General features: G+C 42.1%; 1 protein-coding gene across 2 annotated transcripts in view; it reads right to left on the bottom strand.

The window, feature by feature from the left end:
- Positions 1–17,846, bottom strand: part of ano7 (anoctamin 7) — a 51,916-nt gene extending 34,070 nt beyond the window's left edge. Inside the window, exons 1-11 of one of the 2 annotated variants that reach the window (XM_035791454.2) lie at positions 17,537–17,846; positions 9,421–9,531; positions 8,983–9,040; positions 5,517–5,668; positions 4,874–4,981; positions 4,388–4,524; positions 3,910–3,967; positions 3,125–3,235; positions 2,476–2,644; positions 959–1,049; positions 622–718 (exon numbers count right to left, since the gene is read on the bottom strand). In XM_035791454.2, coding sequence (XP_035647347.1) covers positions 622–718; positions 959–1,049; positions 2,476–2,644; positions 3,125–3,235; positions 3,910–3,967; positions 4,388–4,524; positions 4,874–4,981; positions 5,517–5,668; positions 8,983–9,040; positions 9,421–9,513 — 1,074 coding nt within the window. In that variant the 5' untranslated portion in view covers positions 9,514–9,531; positions 17,537–17,846. Of the gene's footprint in view, positions 1–621; positions 719–958; positions 1,050–2,475; positions 2,645–3,124; positions 3,236–3,909; positions 3,968–4,387; positions 4,525–4,873; positions 4,982–5,516; positions 5,669–8,610; positions 8,628–8,982; positions 9,041–9,420; positions 9,532–17,536 lie in introns of those variants that run through there. The other variant, XM_052467175.1, reaches the window with a different exon arrangement.
- Positions 17,847–19,192: the final 1,346 nt, after the last annotated feature.

The following is a 19,192-nucleotide window of genomic DNA, read 5'->3' as shown; positions in this document are numbered from 1 at the left end:
GACTACCTTTTTGTATACGGTATTTAATTTGTTTTGATGTGAGGTATACTGTGATCATTTATGTAGTTAGTTGTAGTTGAGGACTTAGTAAGAGTTGATACGCTTTAAAGTTCTATGGTAAAATTATTGTTATATTGATTGCATGTTTAATACTGGGTTTACGCTACACTGAATGAACGGACAAACATTGCGTGACAAAAGTCACTTGAGTTCACTGAACTCCTTTACCGGGCTGGACTCTTTTTAGGCCCGAGGTACAGGACATTTCTGGAGGAACCAGAACTCATTGTGATATTATTATATGTGTGTGTGTGTGTGTGTGTGTGTGTGTGTGTAATCATTGTTGTTGCTAATACAACCCACACAAAATAATATCGTTGTTTTTGAAGTTCTTTCCAATGTTTTAAGGGTTTATGAAAAGTTTATTTCCATCCTGACTTTTACATAAGTCCTTTGTATTGGTGTAGACTTGACGGACCAGATGGGACTCATTCCCACCCGAACTAAAAGGAGAAACCAATGTTTACTCTGGTAGGCACAACCTACCTGGCACCCCTATAAATAATAACCTCAAGTCAAAACCGTTACAATGTGAAAACACACACACACACACACACACACCTTGAAGGTGGTACAGATGCTGGATAGGTTCCAGTAGGAGCAGATTTTGCACAGAGGACACATGACAAACTCCTCCTTGCTCTCACAGATCTCCTGCCTATGGGACAGAGGATAGACATTCAGAGAATGATCTTTGGTGATACAGTTGGCGACAGTGAAACCCTGTTTGAACACACACCTGAGCAGAGTTCAACTATTAGCTCTTACGCGTGTTTAGGTGCGGAAATAAACACAGAATGTTCACAATCCCGGTGGAACCCTCAACACGGATTATGGTGGGCGAGGCTTAAGAAGAGGAGTGACATGCTTGGTTGAAGTCGTCCTCTGTCATACTCACGCTGGCGCATCAGTGACCATCAGCCAGATGCCAAACAGAAAGACCAGTGTTCCGACCACAGCTGCTGGGAGCAGCCAGCCTGTGTAGAACCCTACATGGAGGTAAGAGAGCGAGAGAGTAAGCAAAAGAAGAGTAATTTCATTATGTCTTGTGATGTATATTATTTGATGTGATGTAAGTTTTGGGATGATATTCTTGCCAAGGAGCTTGTTCACTGTTGTGAAGCAAATTAGAAAATGTCTCTTTATGGGATATTTAAGCTTACTATTATATTCTAAGAAGCAGGTTGACGTTTATTGAGATGTGTCTTGTCCTGGTGGCAGAACTGAGCGATATCCCTTAGGTGTGCAAAGTCAAAATTGGCTATATTGTAAAAATTAATCAAAAACAAAATTAGATTTTTTGTTTTAGTGTTAGGCATTAAGGTTAGCAGTGTAATTAAGGTTAGGATTGACTACAGCATTACCCCAAAAATGGAGGAGGCAGATGGCAGTGTGAGGAGGTAAGGAACTGGTCTGTCTGCCCAATATAAAAGATCAAAACTGGCAGAGGAACAAAAATAGCATAAATAGGAATGTATATCAGTTTAATTTGAGGACCAGGATGTTGACAGCTGTGCCATACAGATGGCAAAATATCTGGGAAGAGATTTTTCATGTACCGATACCATGGCACATGATATATAAAACGACGCAAAATGTTGAATATTTGGACATACAATCATCGCAACTCTGCCGATTCTGTGGTGAGGATTCAGAATCAATATGATTTGTTCTGGTATTGCCCTTATGTAGCTTGTTTCTGGTCTCAGGTTCAGTAATGGCTGAAAAAGCAAAACATGAATCTAAAATTGACCCTAGAAATAGCATTGTTGGGAGATCTGGAGAGACCCGTTCAGTCAAATATTAAAATATTACTACTCTTTGTAAAAGTATTTATCTTCAACTTGCAATCTGTGGATTCTATTTGATTAGTTTGATTCAAATTGTATGCTAAACATGACAGCATAGTTTAAATATATATGTTGCGTATAAATCCACAGTGGCTGGCCAGCGGAACTGTGGGAAGATCTTGGATGGTTGGTCGCCTGGCGGTTGGGAGCTTGGGCCGGTGGCCGATAGGTTGCTGGTTCGGATCTCCATTTTGACTTGATGGGAGATCTGTCGACGTACCCATGGGCAGGGCATTTGACCCTGGTTGTTCCTGTGGGTTGCTCTGGATGGGAGTGTCTTAGATTACTGAATGTAATGTAAATGTTGAGCGGCTTCACTGCAGGTACGTTTCTATGTTTGTTTAAATGAATGTTTAAATCATTATTATTTTAATTAGGTTTAGAGTTAGGATTCAAATATGATTTTATGACTTTGTGGCTGTGCCAGCTAATGACCACTCTGCAGAGCTGCCTCCAGTACATGAGTCATCCCAATAAATGCTAACCTGCTTCTAAGACGAGTACTCCTCCAAAAGCCAGACTCTCCACTTCAAGCCAACAAAACACTGCCAGTGCCAATGCTTACCTAGCCAGGCAAAGTACAGTGCTATCTTCTCTCCATAGTACTCTCGGATGTGGTCCAGAGGCTGGTATTTCTTCCAGCTGACCCAGCGAGCCCAATACTGGTGGAGGATCTGCCTCATGCTCAAGGACTGAGAGTCCACCGCCTCCCCCCCGGGCATCTCAAATGGACCCTGCAGGAACATCGTAGGACAGAGTCAGACGGTGGATAACTATTCAGGTTTTGGGCTTACGGTCAAAGGTACCATGCCCATTGTGGCTTGACATTCAGTGACATCACAACATTTATGTCCGGTTTATGACAATATTATGACATGAATTTCAAATACAGTGTTACCGAAGGATATTCATTGGATACAATTACAAGTTACAATTTATTTTCTACAGATATAATCAAGGGACAGATTTTGGTCATCAGAGCCCCCTCAAAAACATTAGGGGCATGAGTCCTCTGGTTACAGTCAAGATGAATGTTTGATTTAACATTACAGGGTAAGATTTATAAGATTAGTGTGATTTAGAGTTAGGTTTATCAGAAGATCCCTGAGTATGGGCGTACAGTAATGAAATCACACACACACACACACACACACACACACACACACACACATTATATATACATAACATATGGTATGTCTATGGAGGACACTAACCTCATGCAGGGGGTATGCAGCAGAGAAGGCATTCTCGCTGAGCAGCCTTTCGATTCCCACCTCTCCTCTTTTTAATGCCCCATAAGGCGTCCGTGCTAAAATCTCATACAGCTAAGGTCAGACAAAGGAATGTGTTTTACTGTCAAAGTGAGGAAGTCTATTATTTTATGACTGTAGTGTCAAAAATATCAGATGTGTTTATCACATGTTCATTATGACCTCTTCGTATGGTGGTTTTACAATCACATTTCCATGCATTAATCTGCCAGACAGTCATCCGAATGGAGCCATGGTTGAGTGGTAACGCACCGTAGACCGGTGTTCTATCTCTGAGTCCACCCTTCCCACTGTTTCTTACACCTGCCATTATCCCCTTCTGATATGCATGCTGTCTCAATAAAGTGTAAAAAAAAACACCCCCAAATATATAATAGGAATAATGACCTTTAAATAGGGACTGTTTAAACCTAGAAGGATCTGACTAGTAAATCAGGGTAGTGTTCACTGGGCACCAAATGGAAGAAAACGGACGGAAACAGGGAGGGACTAACAATAATTGTCAAATTTCGTTTTCAATTCCAAAATGCTTTGGGACGGTTTCCGTTGCCTAGCCTTAATGAACTCAACCCCGAGCTCACATAGAGGGTTATCTGAAGAGTAGATGGATCTACATTTGTGTGACAGAATCTGCACCGCTGTGTTTCCTTGAAATACCGTATTGGTGACGCTCTTAACTGCAAGATACTGATCCAATTTGAAGAATCAAGTTGAAATGGCAAACTCACTACTTGGTGTCTTTGGGTAGTCTTGAAGAACGTCTCCTTATTCTCACTGCCCAGAAACCTGTAGACACAGCCAGGTGGTCATACATAGTATGTACAGTATATGGCATAGTTTGAAGTTAAATATTGTATATACTTGTCCGTTGCCTAGATTCCACCTCTCTGTAGCAACACCTGACACTCAAACACAACACCGTGTTTTTATTTACCATGTATTTGACACCATTTAAGCCTGAATGTACACATCATGCCTTTTCACCTTCAGGGAAAACAGCACGGCCTCAGGGAATAATACTTTATAGAAGGTGTTTTCCTTGTACAAAAGCAGTTTTAAAACTGGACTAGTGTCTTGCTGGGAAAATCTACATGGGTCATATTGTTTAACTGTTTCAGGAAGATGTTTAGTTGTGGAAATGCAAAGAATTTAGTGTGGTTTGACTGACAGCAGCTGCTAAGCAAATCATTTAGGATTTTAACATACCTTTCCAGTTTGTTGGCGCGAAACTGGCAGGTGTAATAGTCCGGGGGCATGCTGGGCACGTCTTGGCTCATGAGGTTTGGGATTTTTATTTTCTCTAGCATCCTCTCTGACCAGTTGAAGTTTGGTGTGGTTACCATCTGAGGAATATGCAGCACCATGATCTACTTGTGTCTCATTTGATTCATTTTGTGAACATGTGAGATTAAGCACCCGAAAGCAGGAGTGACCAACCTTCCTACCTGGAGAGCTACTGGGTATAAAGGATATCCGTAGTTCTCCAGAATAAGGGTTGAATAGTGAATTGAAATTCAGCTAATGAACTCAACATTTCTATGTGCATTTTTTTCAATTGATTCAATTCATTTCAATTCACTTTGTGAATTGACTGAATTGAAAGCTGAATTGACCCTAATACCAAAGGTCTACATCTCTTGACATGTGACAGGAGAGTAGAAACATAAGAACTGAGTCAACTGACTAACTGACCTGCAGAGGGACACGGAGACTGATCTCCTCAGCGTAGTAGCAAAGGACACTCCAGGGGGCGCTCAGGAGCACATAGGAGATTTTCTTCTTAGCTTGAAGAACTTCCCGCTAGCGGAGAGGCAAACAGGAAAACAGAAATCACTAACTATGCATGTTTATAAATTGGATACAGCAATGATTTATTTCCACTGATGCTGGACAATAAAACTATTATAATGTAATAAAAAATAAAAGTTTCACATTTCTTTACATTGTTGGCATAATACAATGATATGGTGTTATGCACCAATATTATATGTGGTAGCTTGTTGATTCAAGCACCCAGTAGAAAGGGCTAAGTAAATGACTTGGAAGACAAGCTCTATGGAAGCTGTGTAAATATTGATAATGTCTTTCTCTTTCCAGGTGAATCCTGGAGTGTGCAGCTCACATAGGAACCATGACTGGTATGGGAGCAGTTGTTTATCATGGGTGATGTGTCATTTATTGAGGCAGGAGTTTTTCCAGACTACATGACCTGATCAGGAATAACTCTGGTCCCTGGTTATAGGCTATAACTAGGGCTCAGAGTTTTTCCTAGTCTGGGCACAAAACTCAGGGCTCTAGTAAATGTAAACGACCCTGTCCCTTAGCCCTCACTCACCATCTCCTGGTCGATGCCGGCTGCTTGAAGTCTGGACAGGAAGTCTTCCCTCCACTTCCTATGTGAGTCTTGGGTGGCGTGACTTGACTTATCTTTCTCTAATGTGCCATCCTTCAACACAGCTAAACTCTCCTCCCAAACTAACACAAAGTCTGTGGGACCCAGGTGTGGTATTAACATGTGCAGATATATAATTTTTTTTTGTAATTACCAATAAGGCTTAGGCTCTGCTCAGCAAACTTATATTCTCCATGGGCTCTGCTCAGCATCTTTCTCTGAAGCACCATCCTTCAACACAGCCAAATTCTCCTTCTAAATTAAACACAAATTCTGTGGGACCCAGGTATATACTTCATATAAACATGCGCATACTGTACATATACCCCTTCACGCAGTGTACAATTAGCATTGCAATTACCAATAGGGCTTAGGCTCAGCTCAGCAAACATTCAATCCATTTGTTGAAAGATTTTCAAGCAAGTATATTAATATTTTCACACAAAAATATGCACATTCTACACAGTGGTGTGTTTACATCAAGCTGGCTTGTTGCGAATGCAAAGCTGTTCATAATGACGTGGTGCACATGAAAAGCACTTTGTTGTATGAATTTTCATTTACCGAATGAAAAACAGAAGGTCTACGTGTTTCCATCCCATATTTAACTCTGTTGATAGTTTTGCCACAAAAAGTGTTGCAACAAACAGTAAATGTGGCCATTATGCTCTTTGCACATGTGCTCTATCCAACAGCTCGCATATACAGTCTAGAGGGTACATGATGATGTTATGGATAGGAGCGAGGTCATTTTTATTTGTCTATAAAAACGGCAGCCACGCACTGATCATCTCACCAGAATACAATATTTACAGGAAATTAGCATCAAGCTCATCACTGTGTACTCTCACCACCATGAGAAGTTCTAAATAAATTATTATATCTGCAGCCTAATAAAACTGCATGCTTTTCCAAGTCTCAGTGGGTGTAGTGAGCACACAACATATTGTTATTCTGTCAACAACTGCATACAGTTGATGGTTATTCCATCAACAATTGTACCAAAACATTGTTTACACTGCCATTTGTCGTGTGATATAAAAAAAATACTACAGTCACATGACTCGGGTGACAAAATAACAGTCAGGTGATATCAGCTGGTAGCATATTATTTTTATAATTGCCACCTGTAATAGTCTGTTGTATAGTGTCACACCCTGATCTGTTTCATCTGTCTGTGCTTGTCTCCACCCCCTTCCAGGTGTCGCCAATCTTCCCCATTATCCCCAGTGTATTTATACCTGTGTTCTCGGTTTGTCTGTTGCCAGTTCGTTTTGTTTTGTGAAAACTACCAGCGGTTTCCCTTTGCGCCTGTCAGTACTTGGTTTCCTGGGTTTTGACCATTCTGCCTACGCTGATCCTGCCTGCCGTTCTGTACCTTGCCACACCACACTGGATTATTGACCCTTGCTTGCTGTTCTGTACCTTGCCACACCACACTGGATTATTGACCCTTGCCTGCTGTTCTGGACCTTTTGCACCCTATCTGGATTAGGGACCTCTGCCGTCCCCTGTACTAGTAATAAACTTTTGTTACTTCGACACTGTCTGCATCTGGGTCTTAGCTGAAATGTGATAGTATAGTGCAAATATGTGCTCTGTCATTTGTTGAGTTGTCACAGCAAGTCAACAACGATTTAAGTAAACACAAGGATCTCTAAAAAAAGGAACATGGGTGATTAATCTCTTCTGTCCAATGGTGTAAAGTACTTAATAAAATATCATTTAAAGTACTACTTAAGTAGTTTTTGGGGGTATCTGTACTTTATTATTGATATTTTCGACAATATTTACTTTTACTCCACTTCACTCCTAAATAAATACTTTTTACTCCCATACATTTCCCCTGACACCTACTCTTTAGATTTAGAATGCAGTACAGAAAAATGGTTCCATTCACACACCTATCAATATAACAAGTTGTAATTCTTACTTCTTCTGATATGGTGGACTCACTAAACGCAAAAATACTGCATTTGTAAATTATTTGTTTTTAACATGTGCTGTCTGGTTTGCTTAATTTATGGGAATTTGATGTACAGAATGTACTTTTACTCAAGTATGACAATTGAGTACTTTTTCCACCCCTGTATTTAAGTAAATGCAAAACCAGATATTTTTTTACTTTTACTCAAGTAGTATTTTGCTGGGTAACCTTTACATGAGTCATTTTCTATTATGGTATCTTTTTCTTTTACTCAAGTATGACAATGTAGTACTTTTTACCCCACTGCTTCTGTCCCTGAACATCATGATTTAAACTTATACTCTCTAACCTTGTTATTTATTGAAATATGTTACCTAATTATTTTGTAGCATTTAGTTCAGTGGTTGGTTGACAAATTTTATAGAAATTATGCAATTGATGATTAGAAAAAATCCAGCCTTTTAGCAATTTCACCATCGCTGATGCTCTTGACAACCCTCAGCAGCCACTAACCAATACATATTTCAGAATCATATTGCATTCCATTGGAATAATTAGAAATCAATGAACGCTTTTAGAACATTTTACGTGTTTTCAATGTAATATATTTGAAATGGCTACAAAACTCAGCAATTCAAGCATATTTTTTGGCATATTTTTATCACTATTCTGGTAATATTGAGCTAAATATGTATAAGTATGACATACTTGGGCCATCATTTTGGGTTGTCCTCATTGTAACACACATGTTAAGCCATTATTGGCCGTTACACCAATTATTTATCTGGTTTTGACCATGCAAAATCAATGCAGGTCCTTCCCATTCCAATTGTTTCATACCTTAATATGTTGTATTATGAAGTTAATAACATATCAAATTGCCTTAGTTAGAGGAGATTGTTCCCTGATAATATAAAACCACATTTAATACCCTGATCCTGTTCGCCGTACTAACCTCATAGGGGTCATAACATATAATGCATGCAGTGAGACACATTTAGCTACTTCGAATATATTGCAAACATACCAAAATATAATCCAAAGTGGACAAATATGTGAAATGTGGCCCTCTGGCCCATGGACTAACTAGTAGGGAAATGCAAAACTGACCTAAGATCAGCGTCTAGTGCCAACTTCACCCTAAACACAGTGAGGACAAAGGAAAGGACACCAGGAATGGAAGAAATGTACCTTGCGGGCAAACGTTCGCACATAATGTAATTGATTGCTTTTATAAGTTAAAAGTGGTTAAGAAGACGTCACCAGATTACAATCAACTGGTCTCTGTAAAGACAAATAAACACATATTGTTCGTGACAAGGACTACACGTTATTATCAGGTCAGATTAAAGATTACAACCAGATAAAGACGTTAAGAAAACGTCCTTACACAAGCTGTGTACAACCTGACCATTGCAACCAGTTTTTCCCAATAGTATTTTTAGCCATCCTTACATCATTCCATTCCATCAGTATACTCACCAATGCGAGTGATGCCGTCGCTGAACACATTTTTGTCCCCAGAGCTGACCTGAGACATCTGTGAACATGAATAGTTGATCTATTATCAATGTACCCACTTAAGATTGTTCCTAACCAACATCCACTCTCCCCTTAGTTATAGTGTTGTTGCGGTTGGACTAATGCGCTCTAACTTCCTGTCTTTGTAATCAGAGTCACTGATTAACGTCCCAACACCATAACAGGAGACTAGCCTGGGTGGGTGTTGACATAACATAATGTTTTCTACGCACGCACGCACGCACGCACGCACGCACGCACGCACGCACACACACACACACACACACACACACACACACACACACACACACACACACACACACACACACACACACACACACACACAGTCCATAACTATGAGTGTTTAAATGTGATCAAACAATATTTTTTCATGATTACCCCAGTATCCATGCTCCCGTAGTTGTGGTCTGCAGTGTTAGTCATGGCGATGAGAGTGGTGATGTCCTCTCGCTCCTCTCCCCTCCTCATCATGGTCTCTCAGTAGGCTGCCTGGAGCACATAAAGTCTCTCATGTTCCATTGGTGTGAACAAGCTCCCAGAGCAAGCAAGATACCAGGGGATTCAGCACAGTATGCCCTCTCATCAAAACACACAACATGAAACTCATACAGCAAAACAGCCACGTCCTAATTGTACCCATCACTGTATGTCCAATTTAACTGACTTTACATCCCAAGTTATTGTATGTCTGCAAGTAACACGATTATGCCTGATTATGCCACCATTAGCTGCATTAGTGTACAGTCGCAGAGGAAATCGCTTCAGCAGCTAGACAGTGACCTTTTGAAGGTATACAGCTCAAACATCTCAGTCGTGGGGCTGTGTCCCTAATGACACACTATCCCCTATATAGTGCATTACTGTGCATTACTGTGCACTATATATGGACCAGGGTGCTATTTGATACAAAGTGATGTTTTCATATTAACTCAATTGAGGCCATTGAGAGTAGAAAATTAAGTTGGAGTCCAGAGAACACTGCCTCTTAACAGCAACGTCTCACCACAAATTTCACAGAATCCCTGCAGTCAGTGAGGACCAACTGACATTGAGTAATAAGAAAACCCTGAGGCCTCAAATTTGTCTATTCACAATCTAGTCAAATAAACCGGTCAGGTTTGCTATGTGGCACTGGAGTGTGGCTGCATGTTTCACCTCACACTGTTGGATATGAGCCATGCAGATAGCACTCCATTCGGGCTCTGACTCGCAGCAATGGCTCCACTGTATACAGGGCCGGCTGTAGGGCAGAATGGTATCATGCACTTGTAATAGGGCTCAATTCAATCTAACCCGCATTACGGTGTTAATGCAGTTGCTTTTACCCCATGCTTAAATAAAATCACAGATTGGTATCGGGTGCTAAGAACCTACTACTACTACTGCTACTGCTGCTGCTGGTGTGTGTTCAGACAGTAGTTCGTACATGTAGACACTGAGTAAACATATGGCAGGTTTGACCGAATCCCAGCCTCAGGTCCTGAACAACTCTATCCTGTGATTAATCTATGTACTTTTCTTTCATTGGAAACACTTAACTAGGATCAGGAAGGGTTGAAGAATTGCAACATTACCTGGAGCTAACTCTACAAATAGCACTGCTGGTGATTTGAAAGTAGTCAATCGATCAATAATATAGTCAATCCATCAATAATATAATAATACTTAATAATAATCATTTACAATCTGTAGAAACTATGAGATTAGATAGGTTCAGAATTTTTGTGAAATGTCACAGCACAATTGAAAAACATATGGCAAATAGAAAAACCTGGATGGGTTTAAGAGGAAACTCAGCAATAAAATAAACTTCCATTTTTCATGACCCTCTCTTCCAAAGATAATTCGTAGAAATCCAAATAACTTCACAGATCTTCATTTTAAAGGGTTTAAACATTGTTTCCCATGCTTAAACAATTACTGAACATGCACCTGTGGAATGGTCATTAAGACACTAATAGGCTACAGACGGTAGGCAATTAAGGTCACAGTTATGAAAACTTAGGACACTAAAGAGGCCTTTGTACTGACTCTGAAAAAAAGATGCCTGGGGTCCCTGCCCATCTGCGTGAAAGTGCCATAGGCATGCTGCAAGCAGACATGAGGACTGCAGATGTGGCCAGGGCAATAAATTGCAATGTCCGTATTGTGAGACCCCTAAGACAGCAATACAAGGAGCCAGGATGGACAGCTGATCGTCCTCGTAGTGGCAGACCACGTGTAACACCTGCACAGAATCGGTACATCCGAACATCACACCTGAGGGACAGGTACAGGATGGCAACAACAACTGCCCGAGTTACACCAGGAACGCACAATCCCTACATCAGTGCTCAGACTGTCCGCAATAGGCTGAGAGAGGCTGGACTGAGGGCTTGCAGGCCTGTTGTAAGGCAGGTCCTCACCAGACATCACCGGCAACAACGTCGCCTATGGGCACAAACCCACTGTCGCTGGACCAGACAGGACTGGCAAAAAGTGCTCTTCACTGACGAGTCATGGTTTTGTCTCACAAGGGGTGATGGTCGGATTCGCGTTTATCATCAAAGGAATGAGTGTTACACCGAGGCCTGTGCTCTGGAGCGGGTTCGATTTGGAGGTGCAGGGTCCGTCATGGTCTGGGGCAGTGTGTCACAGCATCATAGGACAGAGCTTGTTGTCATTGTAGGCAATCTCAACGATGTGCATTACAGGGAAGACATCCTCCTCCCTCATGTGGTACACTTCCTGCAGGCTCATCCTGACATGACCCTCCTGACATGACAATGCCACCAGCCATACTGCATGTTCTGTGCATGATTTCCTGCAAGACAGGAATGTCAGTGTTCTGCCATGGCCAGCGAATAGCCCGGATCTCAATCCCATTGAGCACGTCTGGGACCTGTTGGATCGGGGGGTGAGGGCTAGGGCCATTCCCCCCAGAAATGTCCGGGACCTCGCAGGTGCCATGGTGGAAGAACTGGCAAATCTGGTGCAGTCCATGAGGAGGAAATGCACTGCAGTACTTAATGCAGCTGGTGGCCACACCAGATACTGACTGTTTACTTTTGATTTTGACCCCCGCCCCCCTTTTTTTTCTTTTTTTTAAGGTGTGGATCAGCTTAATATTGCGAAAAGATTGTAGCTTCCATCAATGTAATTGTCTTCATCATTTCCAAGCCCCCATATATTTATTTACATACACATACGCATACATATACACATATATACGTACACATACCTATATAGACATACCTTTTTTAGAACATACCTTTATTATTCACAGCAAAACCCTACCACCCTTCTGGAGTAAACTAATAAACAATAACACTTTTTTATTTATCTGTTATTTTACCAGGTAAGTTGAATGAGAGCACGTTCTCATTTACAGCAATGACCTGGGGAATAGTTATAGGGGAGAGGTGGGGCATGAATGAGCCAATCATAACCTGGGGATTATTAGGTGACCGTGATGATTTGAGGGCCAGATTGGGAATTTAGCCAGGACACCGGGGTTAACACCCCTCCTCTTACAATAAGTGCCATGGGATCTTTAATGACCTAAGAGAGTCAGGACACCCGTTTAACATCCCATCCAAAAGACTGCACCCTACACAGAGTCCCCAATCACTGCCCTGGGGTCGTTTTTAGACCAGATGAAAGAGTGCCTCGTACTGGCCCTCCAACACCACTTTCAGCAGCATCTGGTCTCCCATCCAGGGACTGACCAGGACCAACCCTGCATAGCTTCAGAAGCAAGCCAGCAGTGGTATGCAGGGCAGTATGATGCTGGCTTAGGCTTCTACGTTCAGTATAAACATCTTATACACATTTAGCAGACAATCTATTTTACAATAGTTATATTTTGTTTGTTTTCAGTCCTTCCTCTATTTCTGATGTCCATCCAGTTAGATTTAAATTTGTAACTGTGCTATTTCACAGAATTTTGGAACCTATATACATTCTACAGACCCCGTATGTTTTACATTGGTTATCTTGTTATTAGTCTCACCCTTCCGCTCCATTCAACCCCTCCCATCTCTCAACACCATCCATTTTGGATTTCTATTTGCCATATATTTTTCAACTGTGATGTGATGCTTGACAAAAGTACTGAACCTTTCTATTCGCATAGCTTCTACAGATTGGAAATTAAAAATAAACATTTTTGCTAAAATAATAATAATTATTGATTATATTATTATTGATTGACTATGGCTTTTCAAATCACCCAGTATTGCTATCTGCAGCGTTAGTTCTAGGCAAATTATGCAATTCTTCAGCCATTCCTGGACCTGTGAACAAAAATGAGCTACATATGGACAATACTAAAATAAATTGTTCATACCAAAAAAATGATCTAATGACTCTGCCTCCTCACAGCAAAATCTGCAGAGCTGTGAAGATTGTATCCCCCCCCGTATATATAACATTCTGTTGGCTGCAAGAATTTTGTATAGTAATTTAAAGTTTTGAATCCTGCGTTGTTTTGCGTATCAATTCATAAACCATGTGCCATGGAATGGGTACATCGAAAATCTCTTCCCAACTATTTTGCAATTTATATGGCACAACTGTCAGTTTTTGGTCCTTAAATGAAATTGGTATATGTTTTTATTTATCACACTTTTCTTTAACCATTTATGTTCTTGTCACGTTCTTTCCATCGTTCGTATGTGTTTTCCTTGTTTTAGTGTTGGTCAGGACGTGAGCTGGGTGGGCATTCTATGTTGTGTGTCTGGTTTGTCTATTTCTATGTTTGGCCTCATATGGTTCTCAATCAGAGGCAGGTGTTAGCAGGAGAAGCGACAGGTGCAGCATGAGCAACAGCAGCAGCAGCAAAGGCAGCAGCAGGAGAAGCAACAGAGGCAGCAGCAGTGGGAGAGGCTGCACTATTTGGATAAATGGACTTGGGAGGAGATCCTTGACGGAAAAGGACCCTGGGCAGAGCCAGGGGAATATTGCCGCCCCAAAGCCGAGCTGGAGGCAGCGAAAGCAGAGAGGCGGCATTATGAGGAGCTAGCACGGCAGAGCGGCTGGAAGCCCGAGAGGCACCCCCAAAAATGTATTTGGGGGAGGGGGCACAGGGAGAGTGTGGCAGAGTCAGGAGTCAGTCAGGAGTCAGACCTGAGCCAACTCCCCCTGTTTACCGTAAGGAGCCATGGATGGAATTGGAGCTGTCGGCGAAGCAGAGTGCTGAGTCTACTCTGTATTGGACAGAGTAGAAAGAAAGCTGTTGGTTTGGCATAGAATGCACGGCATACCAGTGCCAGCACCACACATCAGGCCTACAGTGCGTCCCGCCTGTCCAGCGCTGCCGGAGCCTTCCTCCTCTCCAGCGCAGCCAGAGTCTCCCGCCTGTCCGGCGTTGTCAGAGCTACCGCCCCTCATGCCAGAGGCGCCAGAGCCCCTCATTCCAGAGGCACTCATTCCAGTCTGCCCAGCACCGTCTAAGCTACCCGTCTGCCCAGCGCCGTCTGATCTGCCAGTCTGCCAGGATCCGCCAGTCTGCCAGGATCCGCCAGAACTGCCAGTCGGCCAGGATCTGCCAGTCGGCCAGGATCTGCCAGTCGGCCAGGATCTGCCAGTCGGCCAGGATCTGCCAGTCGGCCAGGATCCGCCAGTCGGGCAGGATCTGCCAGTCAGCCAGGATCAGTTAGATCCACCATTCAGCCAGGATCCGCCAGTTTGCCAGGATCCGCCAGTCTGCCAGGATCCGCCAGAAGTGCCAGTCAGCCAGGATCTGCCAGAACTGCCAGTCGCCAGGATCCGCCAGTCTGCCAGGATCCGCCAGTCTGCCAGGATCCGTCCAGTCTGCCAGGATCTGCCAGAACTACCAGTCGGCCAGGATCTGCCAGTCAGCCAGGATCCACCAGTCAGCCAGGATCCGCCAGAACTGCCAGTCAGCCAGGATCTGCCAGGATCTGCCAGTCGGCCAGGATCTGCCAGTCGGCCAGGATCTGCCAGTCTGCCAGGATCCGCCAGTCTGCCAGGATCCGCCAGTCAGCCAGGATCCGCCAGTCAGCCAGGATCCACCAGTCAGCCAGGATCCGCCAGAACTGCCAGTCGGCCAGGATCCGCCAGTCGGCCAGGATCCGCCAGTCTGCCAGTCGGCCAGGATCTGCCAGTCAGCCAGAATCTGCCAGTCAGCCAGGATCAGTTAGATCCGCCATTCAGCCAGGATCCACCAGTCTGCCAGGATCCACCAGTCTGCCAGGATCCACCAGTCTGCCAGGATCCACCAGTCTGCCAGGATCTGACAGAAGTGCCAGGATCTGCCAGATCCGCTAATCAGCCAGGATCCGCCAGTCAGCCAGGATCTACCAGTCAGCCAGGATCTGCCGGAACCATCAGCCAGCCAGGATCTGGTAGATCCATCAACTTGCCTGAGCTTCCTCTCACTCCTGAGCTTCCTCTCACTCCTGAGCTTCCTCTCACTCCTGAGCTTCCTCTCACTCCTGAGCTTCCTATCACTCCTGAGCTTCCTCTCACTCCTGAGCTTCCTCTCACTCCTGAGCTTCCTCTATGGCTTGGTCCCGAGCTTCCCCAAAAGTAATCGGGGAAAAAGGCCATTCCTGAGCTACCTCAGTCCAGTGGGGCCCGTTGTTAGGTTTCCTAGACCAAGGTTAGCATCTTTTTTGTTCATATAATTTAAAAGCGTCAGGGTCGCCACTCAAGGGACACTAAGGAGGGCGACTAAGACAATTATGGAGTGGGGTCCACGTCCAGCGCCAGAGCCGCCACCGCGGACAGATGCCCACCCAGACCCTCCCCAATAGGTTTAGGTTGTGCGTTCGGAGTCCGCAACTTGGGGGGGTTCTGTCACGTTCTGTCCATCTTTCGTATGTGTTTTCCTTGTTTTAGTGTTGGTCAGGACGTGAGCTGGGTGGGCATTCTATGTTGTGTCTGGTTTGTCTATTTCTATGTTTGGCCTGATATGGTTCTCAATCAGAGGCAGGTGTTAGCCATTGTCTCTGATTGGGAACCATATTTAGTTAGGTAGCCTGTTTTGTGTTGGGTTTTGTGGGTGATTGTTCCTGTCTCTGTGTTTGCACCAGATAGGACTGTTTAGGTTTTCACTTTTCTTGTTTTGTATAGTCTGTTCATGTATAGTCGTCTTTATTAAAAACATGAATAACCACCACGCTGCGCTTTGGTCCGCCTCTCCGTCAATGGAAGAAATCCCTTACAGTTCTTTAATACAGGGCTGACATACAAGTTCCCTACTTTTTTTCCCTTCTACTTGCCTCTTCCATTTTTGTGGTAATTCTGCAATTATTTGGTTGTAATTTTGGGTAGACCAGACATTTCCATATGTCTGTGTTAGCTGCGTGTGTGACAACTCCACCAGTCCTATTTATGATATCATTCATAAAAATTATACCTTTTTAACTTTCTTAAATTTTTAACATTTTTATCAATTAGTATATATGAGTTTAAACACAATATTTGTTGTATGATTTGTTCTGTCTTTTCAGGTGGATTAAACTGAAATTGCAACCAACTTTCTATGGCTTGTTTAAAAAATAACAATATTTTGGAGATTATTTCCTTTTCAAACAACCAAAAGTAATCTGAATAAAGGGAAAAAAGGCCATTCTTGAACATAGGATGAGACATTCCTACCAATTTACTAGAGAACAAGTTTGGATTTAAGTATAACTTTTGTATGACTGATGCCTTTAGTGAGAGGTCTAATGCTTTAATATTGAATAATTTCTGCCTTCCGAATTCATATTCGTTATATACATAGTCTGGCTTGCCATTCCAAATAAAATTGCATCTTTTTTGTTCATATAATTTAAAAAGCAAGTCACAAGGTGTAGGCAAAACCATAAGCAAATAGGTAAAATGTGATATAACTAAAGAGTTAATCAGGGTGATTTTTCCACAAATAGTCAGGTATCTAATCTATTTTTGCTAGCTTTCTATAAAAGTGCATTGGAGTGAGATCATTTCTTTCTTTTTGGTTTTGTATACTGAGTATGACCACATCTCCATCAGACCATTTAATTGGTAAACTACACGGTAATGTAAAATGAGCATTTTTTAGTAATCCAATACGTACTTATAGTATCTAGATCCTCTATGAGGCTGTGGAGAGATTATAGTTGTGGTTTTAAATGAAAACATGAATCATCATCGTACAATGACACCTTAGTTTTTAAACCACGTATTTCTAATCCCTTAATACTATTGTTTGATCTAATTTTAACAGCTAACATTTTGATGACAATAATAAATAGATTTGCCGACAGTGGACAACCTTGTTTTACCCTGTTATTCTACAATCTAGATAAATGACACCACACTAACAAAAAACAGTTAACTAGCCTGCAGATGGAATATGATGCAATTGTAATACATTGTAAGACCTGTCTTAAGCATGTATCACCCTAAGCATCTCATAATGAACCTGACTAAATACTTTCTCGCTCTCTCCAGGATATGCTCTCAACATGAACTATTATTAATTTACACTTCCCTTCTCTTATTTCTCTCTTTTCGAGCTCACCTGTGTTCATCCAGTTTCACCGTTATGGCGCACACCCAGGTTAGAGCCTTCACTTAATCCCAATCACAACGTTACAGGTGGAGTCCCTCCTCAGTCCAGATACTATAGATGGGAAGGAAGGATATCCTCAGAAGTCCTACTCTGTTCGTGGTCTTTCCAGACCATAAGGCTTGATCCGTGTGGTGTCTCTCCAACAGCAACTAATGTTCTGTACTCCTTTACTGTAGTAGATGTTACTAACTTCCCTAACTGTCACTACTGCCAGAGGCACTGCAGGATACAGCACTCAGACATACACATCCGGGCAGGACAGATAAGAGACGAGGGAAGGAGGGAGGGAAGAAAAGTTAGCAAGGAAGGGAGTAAGAGAGAGAGAGAGAGGGAAGGAGGAGAGGCTTTGTTTGCTGTGAAGGTGGAGCTCCTTTCACCTAATTTCACCCGTACAACCCCTGAGACATATGTGCAGACACACACACACACAAACACACCAGATGTACGCACTGATGCAAGCACGCAATAGTTTATCTTTTCAAAATCATTCATTTTTTTATAGGGAAATACATACATTTGCATTGGTCAAGTTGATCGATCTTGTCTTCACAGTCAAAATATGAGTTTTACAGGCTTATTGATATAACTTCTGATGTATATACTTTAAAAATGATTTAGACTGTTATTCTACATGAACAAATGAGAACTTCCAGAAATACTGTTGGTGTGTGGCAATGGAAAAAATGATAACTGGAATTAGAATTTCAGTTTACTTCCTGAATTTACTGAAATAAAATGCAATTGACCCCTATGCTGATGGCTAGGCATGATTTTTCAATTTCACATCCAAACTACATCACTCTACTGCACTCTAGTGGTGTAGGCTCCTCATTTGTATTTTCCCGATCTAGACATGAGGGCTGCTACTGATGAAGGAGAAGTTGTCAAATATATTGGCTCTGCTGACTGACCAGCTTCGGGGCAAGTCCATATCCATTCAGTTAATCCAGGACATAAAATATAATGCCTTACTATTTCTTATAAGCATGTATGAGCTTTTATGAAGTGCTACTGACATATCTTAACATAACCTCTTTCCCATGCTCTAACAGTATAATGAATACGACTTTTTCAGTCGATATGCTGTAGTGAATGAGTTAGGGTAAGATACTTTTATACTTATGTTCAACAATCACAGAGACATAAGAAAATGACCACTTTTATAATATAATCAGTGCATTTGGAAAGTATTCAGACCCCTTCCATTTTTCCACATTTTATTATGTTACAACCTTATTCGAAAATGGATGAAATATTTTTTAAAATCCTCAATCTACACACAATACGCCATAATGGCAAAGCGAAAACAGGTTTATTTACATAAGTATTCAGACCCTTTGCTATGACACTCGAAATTGAGCTCAGGTGGCATCCTGTTTTTAAATATTTTTATTTCACCTTTATTTTACCAGGTAGGCCACTTGAGAACAAGTTCTCATTTACAACTGCGACCTGGCCAAGATAAAGCAAAGCAGTGTGACAAAAAACAACAACAACACAGAGTTACACATTGGATAAACAAAAGTACAGTCAATAACACAATAGTCAAATCTATATACAGTGTGTGCAAATGGAGTAAGGAGGTAAGGCAATAAATAGGCCATA

The sequence above is a fragment of the Oncorhynchus keta genome, chromosome 18 (genome assembly GCF_023373465.1).
Source record: "Oncorhynchus keta strain PuntledgeMale-10-30-2019 chromosome 18, Oket_V2, whole genome shotgun sequence".
In the NCBI taxonomy this organism is placed as follows: domain Eukaryota; kingdom Metazoa; phylum Chordata; class Actinopteri; order Salmoniformes; family Salmonidae; genus Oncorhynchus; species Oncorhynchus keta.
This window is presented reverse-complemented; position numbering and strand designations above follow the sequence as displayed.